Consider the following 21618-nt stretch of genomic DNA (forward strand, 5'->3'; position numbering starts at 1 on the left):
CAATTAGGAAGCTGCTTTGATTTTCCTTCCAAGTTCTCTGCTCCTGAGCCTGGTAGAGCTTCTTTAGTCACACAAGGTTGTTCCCCTGAAGATGGAAGAAGATCAGTCCCAATGAGCCTTTCTGGGTAGGAGGGGAACCTCACAGGCAGGGGCAAAGGAAACCTCAGCAGCCCACATAGGAACAGGAACACACACTCAATTCAGTGCACTGTATTGTATTGTTGCAATTACATATCTGAGAGACAAATATTCAAAGCTAAAGTTAGCAAGCACAGGCCAAAACAATCTGCTTTTAAATGTATTGAACAAGGCAGGCCTGTTCTCCAAAGGAATTTTTCTCCAGAAGTGTTTAAGAAAAGAGATGTCCCCTCTTTACCCCAGCTAACAATGCAGCACCCATCAGCAGGAATTTTATGACTCTGTGATGGTATTTATTGACAGCTATCAAACGTTTGGGTAAAAATATGGAAAGATACACTAGCAGGCACTGAGCAAGAAACATGGGGAGGGGACTCAGGTGATCAGTGGTGTGTTTATTTTGGTGCATAAAACATGTAAGGAAAATTATTTCCACATTTCTAAGAAAAGGTTACAAGCAATGAAAAACAAATGGAAAAGAAACCAAGCAATTTTTTTTACAGTAATGTTGAACAGGGGAGGTAAAGACAAAGTTGTTAATGCAACAGAAGCCAAGTATTTTGGAACAATCCTGGTTATAAGGAACACAGGTTAAAACAGACTAATTTTTCCTTTATTAATGAATACTGTTCTGTGAAACAATGATTAAAATCTGAAATGGTCCTACAGTTCCTGCAGTGTCGTACAGACAGATGAGAATAAACAAACTTGTTCTCTACTGAGAGCTGGAAAGTGTGACCCAATCCTGACCTTCCCTCCCACGATCTCCATCAGGGCACAGAAGAAAGAGCAGAATCAAAGGCCAACAAAAAGTGTGGTTACCCAAGGAGTTCCTGTGCCTGCCCTCTGCAGAGTACTCAGCTGCTCACCTGCACAACTCTCCTTGCAAAGGGGATGAGAATACTCTCGTGGTCTTTGGATGTCCAGGTTGCTAAAATTTCCAGCCTGAGAGATTTGCCTCCTGCACACAGATTTTAGCTGGGTTTGGGAACATCTTGCAAAGCAGTGAGGGGCTGGTGAGGAATTAAATGTCAAAGCCATGGCCCTCAATCCACAGCTCCACATGGTCTTTAGCTCCCCAGGTACTTTAGATGTAAGAATCCAAGCTCAGATTTATTTTGGAACTCAATCAAAAGGCAGTAGGGAAGACAGGAGATGCTCTTACACAAGGAAACAATGCCAGACAGCACAGAATACTGTGGTCTGAGAGAGGATACAGCAACAGGCCAGCCAAGAGTGCAAGCAGGTACAAACAACTGAGCTTTGACTCACTTAAGCCAACTATAAGTTATTAAAAATAATAAAAATATATCACTCCCTATTCAGTCTGTGAGAGCTCAAAGTCCAAACTAGCCACTAAACCATGACAAAAAACTTTCTAAAACAGTATGCATTTCTGTTCCAGTCTCAAACACATTTTCATCTGAGATCTCTTCACATTGCAGAATTATTTCTCCTAAACACTTAGGAAACAGAGCTCGAAATAGAAAGGGTTTAATAACCACGTGGATAGTCTGAGAGCATGAAGCTCTGAACGAGCCACCTGGACCCTTTAGCTCCCACTGCAGACTCAGAGAGGCATTACTCATTTCATGAATAAAAAATTAAAAACTCAAACAGCAGCAATAAATACTCCCAAAGATGGGGAAGAAAACAGCACTTGAGCCAAAGTAATACATAAAGTAGGAGACCATCCCCTCAGGAATGTCTCCCACTTATGGCTCCTGCTGTAGCACCACTCCCAGGTTATCTGGGCTACATCTCTATACAAATTCCCAGGTCATTAAAGAACTCTGGAGGACTCCTGTGTGTCACTGATGCTGGAATTCCTGAAAAAAACAAGCCATGTAGTTTCAATAAGACAGGTTGTGAAAACACCCGTTTTCACAGCACGTTTTCCCCAGAGTGGGTAATCAGCAGGTCTAGCAGAGCCTCAGAATATGGAGCCTAGGACTGAGAAAAATTCACTTAATGACCTGTAAAAGACTGGCAAGAAGAACATGTGAACAGGTGACAGGCAGGAAAGCCATCCGGAATTCCTGGCTTGCTCTCAAGCTGCAATCACCTTTTCACAGCTGAACGGGTCCTGCAATACACATGGGAATAAAACCTTGATCAACTAAGCAAAGTATAACTCTGCCCTTTAAGACTTTTTTCTGACCACATTTGTGCACAAAGAATCATTATTCACATTTAAACTATAACACAAAAGAAAAAATACCCGATAAGCTACATATGGTGTGCAAGTAAAGAACACTTTCACAGAGCATGGAAAGCATAAAGTGCCACATGAGAGCCTGACTCTCCCTCCAGATCTCTGGGTAACCACTGCACACAACCCTTCACACACCACGTAAGATGAAAGCCAGGAGGAAACGGGATACACATTACTCCTGCAACATGCACATGCCTTTCACTAGCTGCAAATGCTTATATATTTCCAAGAATGCACAAATTGAATTATAAATATATTTATCAACTTTCTAAGGGGAGAGGAATCACAGAAAAATGGCTATTTGCAGATTATGAACTCTCGGATGCTAACAGAGCAAAGAAACTTTGAATAACCTGGATTATCCCAGGTCTTCTTCCCCACTGTTCTTGTCCTGCCTCAAAACACAGAACAGGGGAAATATCTCAGATGTCTGGAGTCAGTTTTGCAGAGATATCAGATGGGCCTTTGAGCAAATTGTATATGGAAGTGAGCACTTTTGGCATTTGCTGCTCATTGGGCAGCAAAAAAAGCAAAGTCTGCATGAATTTTGCAGTGTGTCTGCATCACTGGGAGAGGGCAGACAGCTCCCATGGCTCTCCCAGCTGGCACACCATGTAGTCTTAATTTCCTTCAAGTCCAATGGCTATAATTGCTTTTTATCCAGATGCTCTTCTGATTTAGGTACTACAACTGCAACATGAAAGAATCCAAGATTTATGAAGGGGTAGCCTGACTAGAAATGGAGATGGGCATTTGCTGTATCCATGTGTATACCTACAGCTGTGGATTCAGACATGGAAAGGGGTTCTTATGCTATGATTAAGAAAGACACAGTGAGCATCAAGTCATTTTATACATTACGGAAGAAACCAGTTTGCAGTTTTGGACAAGTCTTTGATGTTTGCTTTTCAATCCCAGTGAGTAAGTGTTAACTAATGTCATTATAAACACTTTAATCCAGAAGGAGATTAAAAAAAAAAAAAAAAAAGAACCAAAGATTAATTTGATTGAAGCACTACATTTAATCCACTGATGACAAAACGTTCAAAAATAATTCTTCCACTTTTAGTAGATAAGTCACTTAAAAAAACCAAAACAAAAAACCTCAACATTGTGGCCATATACCAGCTCCTGGCTATTCAAGACTCAGACACAAAACTGACATCCCAGCTTTAAACCACCTCAGAATGATCAGAACCCATGTTAAGCTTCTTCTAAACAGAGAATACCAGTGAAGATACCCACTTTTAAACACTGTGTCCCTCATCCCCAGCATACAAAGAGCAGGATATATTTACATTATCCTAAAGGAATTGCAACTCCTTCAAGTACTTTTCAGTTTAATTAATAAGGGACACTGAATATGGATTTCGGGGGATTTAAACTCAACCAGGGTCTAAAATCTGGTCTCTGAGCTGGAAAAAAAAATTAGTAGCACATGACACTTAAATGACTGACAAATCCTTAAACAACAGAGTAACATTTCTCTATCCAGTGCTTTGCACAGCATAAGAAGATGCTTATAATAATTCTTAGGGTGATGAGTCAGTTTATCTTCACTGACCAGTTTCCAGGAGTATCCACTGGTGCCACTAAACCACCTGCAACAACCTTGCACAGTCTCAATGGGATTGAGACTACAATTTTTTAAAGAGGGAGAATTGCTTTTGATTTAAACCAAAACAGTTATGAAACTTAACGCTTACATGTAGATTTTGGTAGTGACCATTACTAGCAAACTGCACAAAGAATAAATATCAGTACTTCCAAAACTGACACCACAGTAATCCTGCTGCTTGATGCATCAAGCAGTGACAAAACACAAATAGCAAACTCCCAACAAAAGTCTATTAAGCTTTACTTGGTTATTATTAATAGATAACACAATAAGCTGGTTTAAAGAGTTTTCCTCAGAGGATGCCCCTGTGACTGAATTCATTAGCAAAATGATTTTAACATGATGGCAAGTTCAGAACAAGCACAATGGCATAATCAGAGCTGCAGTTTGTCAGCAGGGCATTGGATTTTGGAGCAGGTAAAGATTCCTGTGAATTTGCACGGCTGCACACATAAGCAGTTCTCCAAGGAAAAAAAAAACATTAGGAGTTTTTTCATCAGTCCCTAACAATAAAATGAACACATCAGACCAAAATAGTTTCTTAAAAGTAGGTCAAAAGTACCCATTCATGATCACTTCTGCATTGGTTTCCTAGCAAATTCATCTACCCGCATGGATATACGTAATGTGTATCCTGGAGACAGTGAGGCAGAGGAAGAAAACCAAATACATTAATGAGGTAGCTTAGACTGGGTAACTGCAGTTAAAAGTTTTATTGAACAAAAGAAGGTAAAACGTGGTAGTCCAGGTTCACTGAGCAATAGCAGCTCTCTTACTGAAGCTGCACTTTGTGCTAAATAACCTTATTAACTGAGACTATACAGAGGACACATTATGCAAGTTATCTCAACAGCAAAGGAGAAAAAGTAGATTCAATTTGATCGGATGGAACAATTTGGTCAAATTCAGTGGCTTAAGTTACTGTTTCTAGCCCTTAACTACCCATATTCAGTACAGCCACACAACAGAATACACAACTGCACTGAATTCCCGTTGTTAATAGTGTGTGCTCCCATGCAAGTGGAAGCCAATTCCTGAAAAAAAAACAAAAAATACAAATATGTTTAGGATGTTTTGTTTGAAGCATCATTCAATTGACTCAGGAAAAACACTTGATATATGTAATAAGAAACTCCTGGCCTCTACAAGGTCTGCTCCTGTACAGTGCTAATATTTTAAAATTATTTTATTTCTTCCCTCTAAGAAACTTCATATGCTCTGAAAGCACCCACAAGTCAGGTGGGCAAACAGATATGTCAAAAATACTCTGTGTAAGAGGGAGGTAGCTCAGGCCCCTTGGCAACCTTTAGAATGTTCACATTGATGTGGTCTACCTACCCTTTTAATATGCAGTCAAAAATGAAAGGAAAAAGGATTTCAACATGAAATTTAGTGACATATTCAATACAAATTTGACTCACTGGGCTCCCAAATGTAAGCTATAAGGTACCTCACACCCAACATACAACATTAATAACGTACCTAGTTCATACATTTTATAGACAATACCCTCTTCATTTGTTAAACATTTGGCTCGGGCAAGTACATCTTTTTTTGTTAACCACTTGAGAGACATTCTAGGCCAAACGAACAGCACAAATGATGTCATAGTCTTTTCTTTTTTCCAGTAATTGTATGAAATGCTGTAGGCTAAGCCTAACAGAAACTACTGAACAAAAACAACAGACCCCATGATGCAGTGCAGAGGTGTTACTACAACATTGTGAGTCAAGGGCTGGTTCTAAGGTGCTGAAAGAGGAGACTCTCTAGACGGTGACCCTGTATTGTCCTCCGGAGGGAAAACAGTGAGAGTGCAGGCTCGGATGCCACCAAGGGATTCTGGAAGGTCAAACACTTTATGCCACTCATCTTTTTCTGGATCATACTTCTGAACTATTTCCACCATACACCGGTTATTCCAAGAATATCCTCCAACAACATAGATTTTATTTTCAAAGACAGCAACCCCAACATCACTTTGCCCACGTAACATGGCGGCAATTGGAGTCCACTGGTCTAGAGTTGGTGAGTAATATTCACAGCTTAGAACATCATCATAATCACTTGTTCCTCTAAAGTGATTTCCACCAATAACATACAGCTTGTCTCCTACAGTACACATGCAATGCAGACCTCTGACTGTCGTCATTGGAGCTTTCTGAGTCCATTTGTCTGTGTCAGGGTCAAAACACATGAGTTCCTTTTGGAAAGTATCATGGGTAATTCCCCCTAAAGAAAGAAGACACGTATTAGAGTAGTGCTCACCCAAATAAGCATTAAATAACCAAAAAGTACATTTTACTGAAATCATTCCATCTTCCTTAAAACTACTTCACTCTAGCTTAGATCACTATCACAGAAGTACTCCATTTCAAATGCCATTTGTTCCTTTAATGGGGGTATGGACAGAAGCCATGTCTCACACTGCACCTCATTACACAATTGATACTGGCAGACTAAACGAACAAAAACTGTTATCTGTGCTTCTATTTTGCAAAATGTTTTCTTTGCTTACATTCGTTCAGTTTGCTAGTCTTGCTTCTCATCATCAAGAATCCATTTCCCTTTCAAATTTTGATACTATGCCACTGTGGTTTAAGTATCACATAGTAGAATTTTAATCAGAAAACCTTTTTCATCAACTTTAACTGAATAGAGAGAGGACACGCTTTCAAATATTCTGCAGTTAATAGTTACCTATGGTTCCCTCTACATTTACCTTCTCCATAGCTCCCTGCAAAAGCATTTGAAGAGGCTTCAGGACAAAAGGAAAAGGAAAATCTGTGGTATCTACATGAAAAAAACACAGCAGGTAGCATATGCCTGTGGCACCTGCAGTAAAACAAGCAAAACGGGCAAAACACAACTGACAACAGCACAGCAATTAGGAGCTCAATGGACTTGCTCACAGAAAAGTAAGCACCTGCACCTTACACTAAATTCTAAAGCAAATTCCTCCTTGTCTACTAGCACAAGGGCCCCTAAATGCAGCTGCTCCAGCACATCTCCCCAGCAGTTCTTGTCAGCTAAGAAACCTTGTCCCACCTCCTGCCCTCAATCTCAGCTTAGTTCTTAAGAGGACATCCTTTAAAATTTCAGTAGGAGAATACAGGCCTATGATCTCTGCAATGATCACTGACAGATTGAATCTTCTGTAAAAATTGAGCTAAGAGCGGATTTTCAGACAATCCATTTGGAAAAAAAAAATGTAATGAAACTACAACCTCAGTGACATACAGGACCAAGCATATTCCAAATGAAAAACTGGTGAAAGTACAGATATCATTTATATACTATGATTAACATGAGAACTTAGCACTTTCCATTACCTCAGTGAAGGCAAATGTTGTTCTTTAAAGTAATAAAATTTCCAATGTATTCCAAAGTGTATAGGGAGGGTATGTTTAATTACATTGCTATATTATAGCATAATACATATTATAAATATTTAACACTGTTATACACAATTATATATTATAACAATATTATATTTAATTATATTGAGATATAAATTTATATCTGTGGCTACAGAAAACTCTATTCTGATTGGTAAAGTGAGTAACTGCTTTCAAATTCAGAGCTATTCAATTACTAAGCATAATATTATCTGCAATAATTTTGTCAGAGCCTGCAGTGTATGTGCTGTTTGACTGGCTTCATAAGAAACTGCATCACTACAGATACCATGCAATCCTACTGCAACCACAGACTAATTTGTACTGTCTGCTGCTAAAACAGAAAAAGTTAGATGAGTGATTGTTCCACAGAGATATCACAGGTATGATTTACCTGAAATGTACATTAACCCCCCATACACGGTTCCAGCGTGACCATAGTGGGGTTCATTCATTTTTGCCACGTAGCTCCACTCGTTCATTCTGGGGTTGTAACATTCCACAGTGGCTGTGGGAGACAAAGGAGAGCATTTAAGTGTGGAAACCTGCATGGCAGTTTGGTGCTGAGTTCAGTGCAGCAGCACCAGCATTCACAGAGGAAGTGCCAACAAGTAACACTGCTCAGCTGAGGGAGTCTCAAGGGAATTATTGAGCACTATCACAGAAACACAGAACAGGGGGTTGGAAAGGGCCTCTGGAAACCCTCGAGTCCAGCTCCTCTGCTAAAGCAGGATCACCAAGAACAGGTTGCATAGGATTGTGTCCAGCTGGGCTGTACCATCAGCAAACTTGCTGAGAGAACACTCTGTCCCTTGCTGACTAATTTTCTTTTGTATTGCAGTCTTTTATTAAGGATTTGCACAGCAACACACAGCACAGCATATGCAAGTCACTACATCAATTTACAAAAGCCAAGCTTAAAAAAAACCAAAAAACAAGAAATATTCCTGAATGTGGAAAAGCAATAAGCAGTGTCTGTGTTGATGTACAACTCCATTTGTGCAGTTTTCTCTGTGAGTTGGAATGTTGAAATGATCAAGGGTTTTATCAGATCAGAAATCACAGAGGACAGTGCCAAGTTAAGAAGAAATGCAGCACAGAATGGATTCCTGAGAAGGAAACCTCTCTCTGATGTAAGATGGGAGAGACGCAGGCTGCAGGAAAAGGGTGTGCAACAAGCACAGGGAATACTAATAGATTCAATAATGGAGCAAGCTCTAGGTATTGGCAGCTTGAATACCACAGTATGATCAGAGGGGCACAAGATCCTCAAAAACTCCATAATATAGTGACTTTATGATGCACAGAGCAATCGTCAATAATTAAAGCATCTTAAAGACAAATCTCGTTTTAAATAATTAAAGACTGCTTAATCTCTGTTGGATGTTTATGAACTATACATAGAAAAATCAAATCTGTCTTTAAGAGTGGCATTTTGCCTGTTCTAGAACAAGGGTTTTGTTGAATCAAGGGTAGAAAATCTGAGTCAGCTCTATGGAATCAGTGATGGTGACTTAACAGTGCAGGATTACACATCAACCAAGAGAGAAAATAGCCTTAGAATTTGAGAAATTTGCCATTATAAAGACAGAATCCAGTTAGTGTTAGTTTAAGCCTAATTACAGAATTATAGACCAGGCCAGTAAAGAACATCAGACAGTATGATTTATATAGTGACTAGAAGGCACCTCACCCTAACTCCAAAGCTGTTTTAAAAAGATCCTCTGGATCATTTTGGAAGAGTATGTTCTCAGACTACAAAAAAAATCTCTAGTTATGAAAAAATTAATATAGATCACATTAGAGTGACCTTCTGAATTCTCTTTTAGTTGCTACATAACCTCATTATTGTTGCAAAACAGGATGATAATACATAATTCTATGCAATTAGTGGCTCAAGTACATGCACTGAAAATAGAAGCTTCCAGTTACAATGTCAGAAATACTCTTTGACAGCCAATTCAGCATCATCTAAGGCTGGAAGTGAAAAATAAATCTATTTTGCACATAAGAGTTGTTGAATCATGCCGGGTTTGCTTCAGCTTTTCCTCACCCAGGAGCTGAACTACAAATTTATGAAAAGCAGAGAAGTAACAGTCCAGAACATTAAGTTCATGATAGAAGGCAAAACACACTAAATTTCTGCTTTTTTCTAAACAAATTATATATGTTAACTTGCATGTATAAAATTATTAATTTCATATTCTTAAAACTGTTTCAAAGTAGTAATGAAATCCTGAAATGCATCTGGTTCTGTGAGAGTGCTTCACGCAAGGACTCCCAGTTCTGCCATCTCAGGGATGTGTAAGATGGACAAAAAAAAAAACCAACCAGTACAAAATAACTGAAAGCCATGTGTGTCTGCAGTACTGGTGACGTACCAAATGTTGTATTTAAAAATCTGCCCAATATATGGACAAGTTCCCAACTCTACTCTAAGAGATCTGCCTTGGTTGTTCAGGTTGTCTTAATAAAGACAGAAATCTCCTCTTAAAAAAAAAAAAAAAAAAAGTGTATTCTTTTCGATTTGATATGTTGCAGGCCTTCTATATCCCATCAAGGACTGAGCCATAAATCCAGTGAATGCTGGGGATGCTGGAGACACTCTCTTGCCCAAAGAAAGGTGTAGGCACTAAGAACTGATTCCACAAATGATAACCTAAATTAAATTTGTGAGTTGTGCTTCTGTGCAGTGCCACCTTGACATCACACTCAGTTTTTGCCCAATCCCCAAATAAACCCATGCTCGCTTTTGTAAAGATATTCATCCATTCCAATATTATTTTTTAAAGGCAAGCTCCTTTCCACTCTGCTCTATTTAGCAATCAGAAGCAAAGATACGCAGAAATTTCAAAACCAGAAAGAAACAGATTTGATGTGCAGTAATTATAGCTGTCCCAGTTCCACCCCTAGAGCAGTCCCATCCAACCCTCTGTTCCCTGCTCTTCTGTGCCAGAACCACTGCTCTGCTGCTTCCACAAAAGCTGCATCCCCTTCCCAAAGTGCTTCCACTCTGCACCAAGGTGAGGAACTTGTATTTCCAACACACTCCAAGGACAGGGAGAGCAGAGGATGTGCAAAGGAACTGCAGAACCAGCAGCACCCAAATTAATTTGACACTCAATGCTGGGCAGTTCTATCTCACTCTGCACTACAAACTGCATTTAAGAGAGAAGCCATAGCCAAAATATCCCTTTAGCAAGAGTAGACAAAACATCCAGAATCACCACCATCACTAGCACCATGTTGTAAAGACATCTGAGAAAGGGTGAGCCCAGGACCTGTCACTTCCTGATGTGGCTTCAAAACGGTCTCAAGCATTCCTAGTACAGCTGTGTGACACTATTTCAGACAAACTATTCCAACTCAAATATCACATCCACTATGCTCTAAAATAAATATAATCACTTTCCAGCTGAAAAATCCTACTCTTCTATTAGATTGATCTGTATACTTGTTTCCCTATTACCTTGCAAGGTCATTCAACTTCTCTCTTTTAGCAAGATATTCCTCTGCACTGAAAAAAAAAAAAAAATTCAGAATTCCAGCTATTAAATGTGCCCATAATTTAATACAGACATCTCTAGAAAATCTCCAGACAGAGTAGAGTTCACAAAACACTCTAAAACTGCTACTTTAATGCACTTGAGAGTGATGGACTCACTCTTCTAACACCAGGAATGATTCAGACCAGGCTTTATTTATGGTTAACTGTAGAGGTTTTGATGTGTTCATTACCATAATCTGGGGAAGACAGGCCTCATCTTAATAGAATTAAGCAATCTCAAAAAGACACAAAGTTTTGGTAGTCCCAAGGGATGCTCAGCCTGCACTCATTTTATAGTGCCATCTGTGATGCTACTTGAGGAATATACAGATATTTAACACTTCTCTGTCAGCAGCTTCTAAAGTGTCTTGAGATCTGTTACAGCACCACTTAACTCTGTGATGTCCCAAAACCCAGGCTCTTAATTTTGTTATATTATTTCTATAATACAGCTTGTTCCTGTACAACTCTAAGCTGACTTGGTTAAATAGTCCTGATTAATTTTGTCCAGGCATAGCAAGGAGCCACTCCAAAACGAGCCTCTGCACAAGAGGTCCTCTAGTTCACACTCTGGTCTGATACTCACAAAACTACTGTGACAGTAAACAGCCTAAGGGGGTACTGGTGCACATCAATCAACAACATTTAAAATATATTAGCTATATCTTTATATACATACATACACATATATATATGTACACACACACTCACCAGGGAAGTTTTTGCATAAACAAGGATGGTTCAACATCATAAAGGACAGCTGGAAAATAAATACCTTCCAACTTGATGGGCAAAGGGTTAAAAGAACAGAAAGCTGGCCTGGCAGTTTTCTCTTTGTCTTTATTGCATCATGAGGAATGAATCTGTGGTTTAGTCACAACCCAACATCCCCTAAAGTGCTTAAGAAAACCCCACATATAGGAACCCCAAACTCTACTCGAGCCTATCAACAGCAGAGCCTGAACTATCTGGAAAATACTGAAATGCACAAGTTTTCTGCTGCTCACACACAAGGTTCTGCCATCATCAAGCACCACAACTGAACTCTTACAATGAGCTACAGAAATCTACTTGTCAGAAGAGAGAACAGTGTTCAGGGTTCAGCAGGAATCTGCCAGTGTGCTGTGCTTCACAAGTGTCTTTGTGAGCCACACCTGGTTTCTCCTTTGTCTCTTTTTCCAGAAAGTTTTGGTTTTTGCACACCTGCCTTCTCCTGGTGGGCTCCTCCCCGTGCCCAGGTGCTGTTCTCCTGCCTTCTGGGAACACCTCTGCCAGGTGCCCGCCTTGACATTGAAAGGGAACTAACCAGAATTATCTACAATCCTTCCAGGAGTGGTGCTTAATTCTGCACAGCCCTAAGCTGCCACAGGGTTGAAAATCTCAATTATAATATCATAATTCAGGACAAGTAAAGGATACATTTACCACATTCCAACACATCTACCACATACATGGAAATTCACTCATCCTGTCCAGTGGGCCAAACGTTTCTCATTGGCATGCACTGGTAAAACAGCTGCTCATTATTACACTAAAGCAAGAATTACTGATGTAGAAAGTGGCATTTACAAAGTTCTCAGAAGATTAAACATCTGAAAACTGTTTTGAGAAGGTTTGATAGAAAGCCTCAAAAAGTATAATTTTTATTCCCATAAATGTCAGTGGGGAAAAAAAAAAATTAGTAACTTTAATCCTTTGGCCCTTTTCCATAAGAGCCAATCTTCCAGAAAGCTCAAGTCAGGTTTTGGGATTTTTCCTCTCTAACAACAGACTGAAATTAGTTTGAACCCAAGGGCAACTTTTTTAATATCTGTCCAACACACATTTGACCTTCTCTTCTATGAAAAGCCTGAGAGTTTTTCTCTTCTGAACAGAATGGGGAGTTTAAGCTGGATTGCATCTTCCAGTTGTCAAGGTTTATGAAAGAAATATGAAAATGGAAAGTGACTCACCTCACAATTAAGAAGGAAAGAACCTGAAGCCCCAAATCAAAGCATCAGACAGCTACAATATTCAGCATTTAAAGTGCTATTCCCACAGACTGATCCAGTGGCATTTTTCAGGTCTGTGGAAATTGCTACAGCATTTTAATGATATCTTTACAAAAGAAATTTAGATAGGTGATAAATTTTGTATTTTAATTAAAGAAAGCAGAAGAGTTGAGGTCAGCAGAACAATACTGCTTGATCTAATTTAAGGTAATGCTGCACTCAAAGCCTCCTTCACACTCCAGGTTGCACTGGCTTAGTGACAATATTATTTCATATCGATTTTGTCAAACTTGCCACTTTTTCACTGACATTTTTATAACCCTACTCTGTTCAGATTCAGCAGTGCCCAAAGTCAGCAATCTGATTATCTGCTATTAATTCATACTGTTAGAAAATAGCTGACTGGACTTAAATATCAGATTTTCTGATATTCAAAGATCAATATATGTTAGTTTGTACATTAAGTCTTTTAGAGGATATTGAGATTGTTTAGGATGCATTTTTCAGTAAATAATGTGATATGTAGTAAAAAATTCTGAAAACCTCAGGATCTGCATCAGAAAATGGCTGTCTAGGGAAAACAAGTTATTGCTAAGCAGTTTCCCATGTTTTTGGAACAGGAGGCATTTTCAAATGTCCTATTTCATCAAACATTGAAATGGATTTTAAATTTTTAGCAAAGCCAGGCCACTTTTCTATGGTGGAAGCAGTGTATTGTGTATTTCCTATGAAAATTTGCAACATGACAATGAATTAAACCTGTGTATGTAAATAACAGAGATGCAGTAATTTTAAGAAGCCACAGATCCTGCAGTAGAAATCAAGTTTTGTATTGTTTCAATTAAAAATGTTTCTCACAGCACTTAAAGATATCTGTGCATTCCTGAAAAGCAAATCTTAGTAGCAAGAGGTAGAAGGCACAAAGGGACAAGGGACAGCTGAGTATTGGGCTGAAAGCAGCAAACTAAATAATGAGATGTTACATCTGGTTTAGATATAATATTATGCTAAATCTGTGAGATTTCAATTTTAAAACACAGACAAATTTACAGTTGAGTCTCCTACTCCAGACTTGACTAAATGCTAACCACTATGGCTTTGCACAATGCAGTGGATGAAGATTTTTGTTAACTCCTGGAAACTGATATGAGGGGTTTTTCTTCTGTGTTTTTGTTTGGGTTTTTTGTTTTGTTTTGTGTGGTTTTTGGGGAGTTTCGGGGATTTCTTTTGTTTGTTTGCTTGTTGTTGTTTTGTTCTGCTTGGTTGCAATCTTTTCTGTTTGGGTTGGGATGGTTTTTTTTGGTCAAGATAAATTAAATGTCATTTGCAAGGGGGGAAAAGATGAGGCACCAGGACCAAGTCATTCAGTCCTTTGTACAAATAAGTTACCTAGCTGCTCACAAGATAGGTGAATAGAATATTTTTAATAATTAAAAAGCCCAGAACATCAGAATATCTGAATGTCACTAATCTGTGAGTGAAACCAATCACACTCATTGGACTAAAACAACAACAAAAAATAAACACACACCGAAAAAACCCTTGGCATTCCAAATACTATTCTGGAAAATTTGTGTACTTTAAAATGTAATGTTCATTCAACAGTGAGTTTCAGCTAGAGCCATGTATCCCTTAGGAATGGATTTTGTTTCTCAGCTGAAGTAATGACTAATTTTTTCTTTTTAAAACTGCATTTATATTCCTCCACACTTACACAGGCAGACATATATGCTTACTTCATGTTTTGCAGTAAAGACCAAGACATATGCATCAATACACAAGACACATGTATTTGGGATTTGGTTTTTTGGGATCCCTTCTAAAATTAACTTCTAATAGTATCCAGACAAATTTCTCTCTGCATTTGCAGTATTTCCAGAAAGCAGCAGCACTCCAATGACTTGAGCTTGTTTCTCTCCACCCATTCCCTGGGCAGCAGGGCATTTCCAGGCCAACAAAAGGCAAGGGGCCGGCCGCAGGAGCACTCACCTAGCTCACCCGCGGCATTGCGGCCTCCCACTGCGTACAAATGTCCTTTGAGGGCACTTAGGTGGAAGAAGGTCCGTTTCTCATTTAAAGAGGCCACTTGCATCCACTTGTTGTAGCGAGGATCGAACCTGAAGACCGTGTCGACCGCCGTCTTTCCCTTCGTGTCGTAATTGCTCTGGCCCCCCACCACGTAGAGGAAGTTGCCGATGACGGCGATGCCGTGCTGGTACCTGGGCGCGTCCATGGGAGCCAGGGACTTCCACTCGTGAGCCTTCTCATCGTACATGCGCAGCTCCTTGCTGACCACCAGCTGCTGCCTGAGCACCCCCCCCAGCGTCACCAGGTGCGTGCTGTCCGAGCGGATGGCCGTGCGCTCCGACTGCATCACCGGCTGCATGTACGGCATCATCTGGTAATTGCTGGCCTCCAGCAGCAAGTTGACACAGGTGTTGTCAGTTCTCATGAAGTCCACTGTCTGAACATAGTTAATAAGATCCTGGGGGGTCATCAGAGGGAACCTGATGTTCTTCATGAGCTTTGCAGCGTACTCCATGCGAGGCTCCTCGTAGCGCAGCCAGCGACACGCCGCCTTGAAGAGTTCCAGTTCAGTGCAGTGCTTAAGGCTATTACTTGAAAGCACGAAGGCAAGACGTTCAAAGGGGAGTTTCACAAATTCACCAGTACTTAATAATGCAGGGAAGTTCTTCAGGATGAAATTATTAACATATTTATCCACTTCTGTGAGATTGTACGTGTTGGCAATTCGCCCAACCTCAACACAGTTTTCCAACGAAACCTATTAAGTAAACAGAAGAAGGAATCAAAACACTTTCTTAATTTGGTGTCTAAATGATAATGTAAAATTGAATGAATACTGTAGAATCAGCAGTATTTCAGCATTTTGCAGTGCTCAAGGTGATTTACACATGAGTAAATATTCAATGCAGTATATATATTCATGACTGCTAGGGGAGACCCAATTTATTCCTTATTTTGAAGAAAGAAATGAGACAAGTACAAGCAGATGGCATATATTATGTTAAATACCTTATGCAATGTTGAGGCATAGCAGTTATATAGCACTTCATCTTTGAAAAGCTCTGAAAACATCTTTGTAAAAAGACATGTAGAAAATAAAGTTAAGGGAGAGGTGATCAACCCAAGCTTACAGAGAGCAAAACAAAAGTCGCACCATTAGACATTTTCTGACATTATTAAAATTGTCTTGACTTAAAACCAAAGAGAATGGCACAGCTAACCCCTGCATGTCACATATTTCAGAAACTTATATTTACAGTGTTCAATCTCATGAATACATTCCTTCAAAACAAACAAAAATGTATCTTTAATAAATCAAGGCAATGTTTTCACAAACTGTTCAAAATTAAATACATGTCAAAAATAAGACAAAGGTAAGGATTTTAGTTTACACATAATTTTTTTAAAAATAATGAATCTAGGAGTATTTCCCCTAAAAAAACTCAGCTCATTAAATGTTTTAGCAGTATGGATCACACCCTAATTTAACTCTGTACTCAAGTTACTGTATCTTGGTAATCATCTGTTTTACACTGTAGCTGCATCTGCCTTTTCATATCTTTGGCTTCTGAATTTCTAAGGTCACTTGGGACACAAGGCACAGGAAGGAAGAAACGTGCCAGGTATGGGGCACAGCTTCTGGTGGGTTTTCAGGGAACCCAGTCAGTTCATTTCAGAAAGCTCTCTGGTACCAGCCCAGCAAGCCACTCAAATGCTTCTTGCTGAGAATTGCAGCTTTTTTGCATTGAAACCTTATTCCAATCCATGCTTCAATTATACATGTTCTAGTCTCTGTGCATGTCTCTCCTACTCACTGTCAACCATTTCCACAATTTTGTGATTCTCATTACATCTGTAATGCCAGAAGGATTTAAGCTTATGAATCTCAGTTATTTTTTAAAAGATTATAAAGATTGAGGACTATGACTCAACTGGAGCCTAAGAATTCAAAAATCTACAAGTGACCTTCTGATCATGACGGAGATGAGAAGATTTTAATACTGTATAACTCAATCTGATAATTGTCCTTTAATACCAGACAATTCAAATGTCTAATGAGTACAGGAATAGGAGATTTTCCTTAATTCACTAGAAACTGATCTAACTTGCCCTAGAGTTAAGATCTACAGTCATTCAAAGTCTTCATTCATACATCCTAAAATGCCTACTGATCCTGTAATCAGGTCCTATCTATAAAATGAATGTGCAGTTGACTGTCAGGAGTTCTATTATGAAAATATTTGTGCTTTATATACATTGAAATAATTTTTTATATTACAAGACAGACAACATTGTTTATATCAAAATATAATCCCACCACACTGGCAACAGCCTATAAAATATTCTCTGACTTGGTTTTGAGGATCAGCATCAAACAGGTTTCCCAGAGAAGTCCTGGCTGCTCCACCACTGAAGTGTTCAAGGGGAAGCTGGATGGGGTTCTGAGCAACCTGCTCTAGTGGAAGCTCCCTGTCCACAGCAGGGGGGTTGGAACTGGATGATCTTTAAGGTCTCTTCTGACCCAGGCCATTCCATGATTCTAATTTCTGTACATTTCCTTTAGATATTTTAATTTACATAAATTAATTTCATAATGGAAATAACAGCATACCATACATTAAGTAAATGAAACAGAAAATTCTTACTTCTAAAATTTCTTTCAAGTAGTATTTCAAAATAAAGCAATGGAAAAATCACCTTAACAAACAGCTGACTTGCAGTATACCACAAATCTTAAATCTTGCTATATAGTTACTGCATTTAAAAATCACTTTGGAATACATTGACTGGCACCAAATTACAGAGATGCAACACTTCCTCCACATCAAAGTAGGCAGGCAGATATTATTGCATGCAGGAAAGGCACGCTTGAACTTAAAAGATCAAAGCAAAACCTGTACAGGTTCTGTACCATTGGCACATGTTCAGGATGCAATGAAGAATTTGGAGCTGTTGCTGACTGGCTGCCACTTATCAAGTGCCCAGAGTGCATTGAGTTATATATTACCATAATTATGTTACACTGTAAATCTGTGCAACTGAGCATATTCCTGGACTTCTTAGGTTTGAGAAATTTATTGACACATTAACACAGTTAATGACTGATGAACCTGACATCAGCAGTTTCCAGTCAACCCCTGATTCTCGGAAAATTTACTTTATACTGCCTTTATTAATCCACTGGGACTGTACTGCACTCAGGGTTGGTTTTTTCATATATGATTGCAAGTACTTCCCATTATGCTTATGAAATTGTGCACTATGTTTGACTCACTAAAATTCCACCACTCACCTCAAATCAGGGTGATATTAAATATTGTCTTTGAGGTTAGTTTTCTTGCAATATTACTATTACCCTCTTTACTGTGCTGTAAGGTAATAATCAATGTATCAGGCTAAATTATATTGCAAAGACTTAAAAGTAATAAAAATATATATTCTAGAGATTCTTAAATCCTGAGCTAAAAAATAATCCTTCAATAGAAAGAAATGCTCTAGCTATTCCTACTTGAATGTTCAAAACTGGACAGAGTTCACTACAATAATGTTATTTAAATAAATACTTCAGTTACCCAGTCGTTGGGGTTTTTTGGTTTTTTTAGAAGTTTGACTTATGCTATGGCTCTGTGTGTATCAGTCAATCAGGAGCTCTTCAGTGAAGAGAAGGAACTGCCACTCTGGAAATCCCACTGAAGTGAACAGGAGGAATGGAAATGTCAGGTGAAAATATAAGACTGACTGTACAGTGTATCCAGTAACTAATAAAAATACTCACAAAGAAAGAGCTAAAAGCCATAAATGTTCAAACAGCTAAGCAGCTCCACAAGGAGCTGAGAATTTCATTTAAATAAATTCTATTTTGACTACTGAGCAGAGCTGCTCACTCACATTACTCATTCTAATTGCTCATTACAAAGCAGAAGTTGCAGAAAACACTAAAAAGCTTTTCAAAAAGGAAAGGTCAGGCACAGCACTGAAAAACCAGCCTGAAAAACCCAAACCAAAAGCCAAAGTACTTTCTTGAGAAAGCAGTTCACTTAATTCTTTGAAATTTTGAAGCAACCACTTCCCAATCTCTCATAAAAATTTAACTGATTATAAAACACTACAAAACTGGACACAGCAAAATGATTGCAAGTGTGAGAGCCTTGGAGAACAGCTCAGGAAAAGTAACATGCACAAGAAAACCAAGCCCTCAAACCCAGCAGCACATACCAAGCAGTTGTTTAACTTTGTTTTGTTGCAATGACTGTTAGACACTGAAGCATTTAATGCAGTGCTTCAAAGAGTCAAAGTTGAAAAGAGCAAACACACTCCTGAAAACCTCAATTTTCCTGTGGGGGTCCCACTGACAGAAGCCCAGAAAAAGCAGCACAGAAATTTGACCAGCTCAGAAAACAGAATCCCTACAGTACAAAGTCAGATTTCTGGTGGCTGGTCCCAGGGTTAAATCCCATGCTCCCACCAAACAGATTAACCTGCTCCATCCCCAGATAATCAAGTTCATTTGACAAGACACAACTTCCAAGTATTAAGCCCTCAATATTTGACTATTTCCTAGTAGTTACAAAAGCATAAAATATAGAAGAAATAAAATTTTTTTGCAGGTACATCCAAGACATTAATTTTCAATGTTTGGGAATGTTTTCTTTAATTACAGTGTAACAACCCTTTCCCCATTACCCTGTGATTTTCCTAAGTGCTGTCATTCACTTGGGTACGTTTCTCATATTTCTCCATTTTGCACTCTGCTGCTACTTGTGCAAAATCAGTATTGTGTCTAGAACTCACTACTCTGAAAACATTTCCACAGCATTTTAATGAATTTTAATTACACTACAGCTCAGTTAGATGTGAACATGAGAGTAGCCCTAGTCTCTTGTATAGCTATAATTATTTAAAAGCAATAGTGACAGTAAGACTGAAAACAAGCTAGGAAGTATTCCATTGTTTTTCTGAGAGTCTGTTTGGTTGCAGACCAAAGATAATCAAGGCAATGGGCTACTTGACAGGAGGGGTGTAAATGCAGAGGAGATAATAAAACACTTTAAATTCAGCTACAACAGATATTATTCTTTGAAGGTCTCATTATTTTTGTTACACAAATTAAACTGTTACCTTAAGCTTTGGGTTTTTTTCGTAAATATTTCCAATACCCTCTTATGAAGTGCACAGTTACACTATGCCTTACATTAACTGACTTCTATAATCTTTAATAATGGACTCCCCAGACAATTCAAAGACAATTAAGCATTTGTCTGGGAATGGTTACCTCAGCTCTCAAGCTAGCTAACTTCAGTAGAAATAAGCTCAATACTTGCTCAGAATATTCATTTAAATTACAGAAATGCTCCTTCGAAAAGAAGCTCATTTGCTCACCAACTCTTGTTTCAACAAATTTAGAAGTAAGGTAATTAAAAAATTCTCTATATAAGGATGCTAAGAACATAACTAAGCTAACAGAACAACCTCAGTTTTGTACTTCCTCTACAGCTATACCACGAATGAGATTATGTCCCCTTAGACATCGGTCTAAATGAAAGTACTCCCAAAAAAAACCCCCAATAAAATTAAGAAAATTAATAAAGTCTTCCTCATTCTTTGAAAAAGCAGTATCAAAAAAGATATTTCTTATTTGAACAAAAGCAGTGACTGAGTCAACATCACAAGTGAACATACTTTCAGAGAATGGGCATTTTAAACAATAACATGATTTAATATGAAAAAAGTTCCTTCCTTAACAAAAAATAAGCAAGCAGCTGCCCTACCCAGAAAGGGGAAAGGGCAACATGGTGTCCCCAGGGCTCAGCTCCCATCAGAGGGAGCCCTTTTCAAATACTTAATTCAAAACACCACCAAGACCTTTTTCCAAGTTGGCATTTATAATAATGTCAAACCTGGAGAGGCATCATTTTGGAGGGTAAAAAAAAAAAACATTGAGCAACATAAAATAGGTGGGGTAGGATTGAAGAGTATTAAGCTTAATGAAACATTTATCACAACATTAACAGACAACTGGGCAGCCAGAAAATATTTCCAAATTAAAAGCAAAAGGGCATTATCAAGCCTAAATATTTCTAACACATCATATGAAACAGATTGCTGTTATTACCAGCTTGGAATCCTCTGGTTTGCGTCTAGTCCTCTAGTACATATTTCCAGTTAGGGAGGTCACATTTCTAAGCCTGTATTTGCAGAGCAACAGGAACACCTGCTTCTTTATTTCTCATTCCAGAAGCTAAAAGCTGAATTTCAAATAATTTTGCAATTCTTGTGGAACACCAGGCTCCCTGTTAAAGTCAGAGTTCTAGTGAGGTATATAAACATTTAACATCAACATTAGAAAACCTCCAGGAAACATTAGAAATAACTGCAGGGTGTCTCTCCAGGCAGAACTGCTTTGACAGCACAGCTCTTGCAGCACGACAGCCCCACAGGGCAGGTGCTCCTCACTGCTGGCAGGACAGGAGGGCAAGGAAAGGCACTGAGGGATCCTGTCTGGGTATTGCTTTTATCCTGTGTTTGAGTCAGAAAACAGGTAACTGCACCCCCATTGAGATGGAAGGGCTGTAGCTACAGGAATAAAGTGAATGTAATTGAAGCACAGCTAATGAATGCAGCAAGCAGACTAATGCTAGAGTGAGTGCAGTCATGCAGGGAACATGAAATATCTCATATCAGACATG

The 21618-nt window shown here is 38.8% G+C and overlaps 1 protein-coding gene across 6 annotated transcripts in view; it reads right to left on the reverse strand.

The window, feature by feature from the left end:
• Positions 1-513: 513 nt before the first annotated feature.
• Positions 514-21618, reverse strand: part of KLHL13 (kelch like family member 13) — a 79862-nt gene continuing 58757 nt past the window's right edge. For all 6 annotated transcript variants that reach the window (XM_014887157.2, XM_014887173.2, XM_088173176.1 and 3 more), the window contains 3 exons: positions 14894-15689; positions 7761-7874; positions 514-6200 (listed from right to left, as the gene is read on the reverse strand). In XM_014887157.2, the coding sequence (XP_014742643.1) occupies positions 5713-6200; positions 7761-7874; positions 14894-15689 (1398 nt within the window). In that variant the 3' untranslated portion in view covers positions 514-5712. The remainder of the gene's footprint in view (positions 6201-7760; positions 7875-14893; positions 15690-21618) is intronic.

The sequence above is a fragment of the Sturnus vulgaris genome, chromosome 14, assembly GCF_052056855.1.
Source record: "Sturnus vulgaris isolate bStuVul1 chromosome 14, bStuVul1.hap1, whole genome shotgun sequence".
NCBI lineage: Eukaryota > Metazoa > Chordata > Aves > Passeriformes > Sturnidae > Sturnus > Sturnus vulgaris.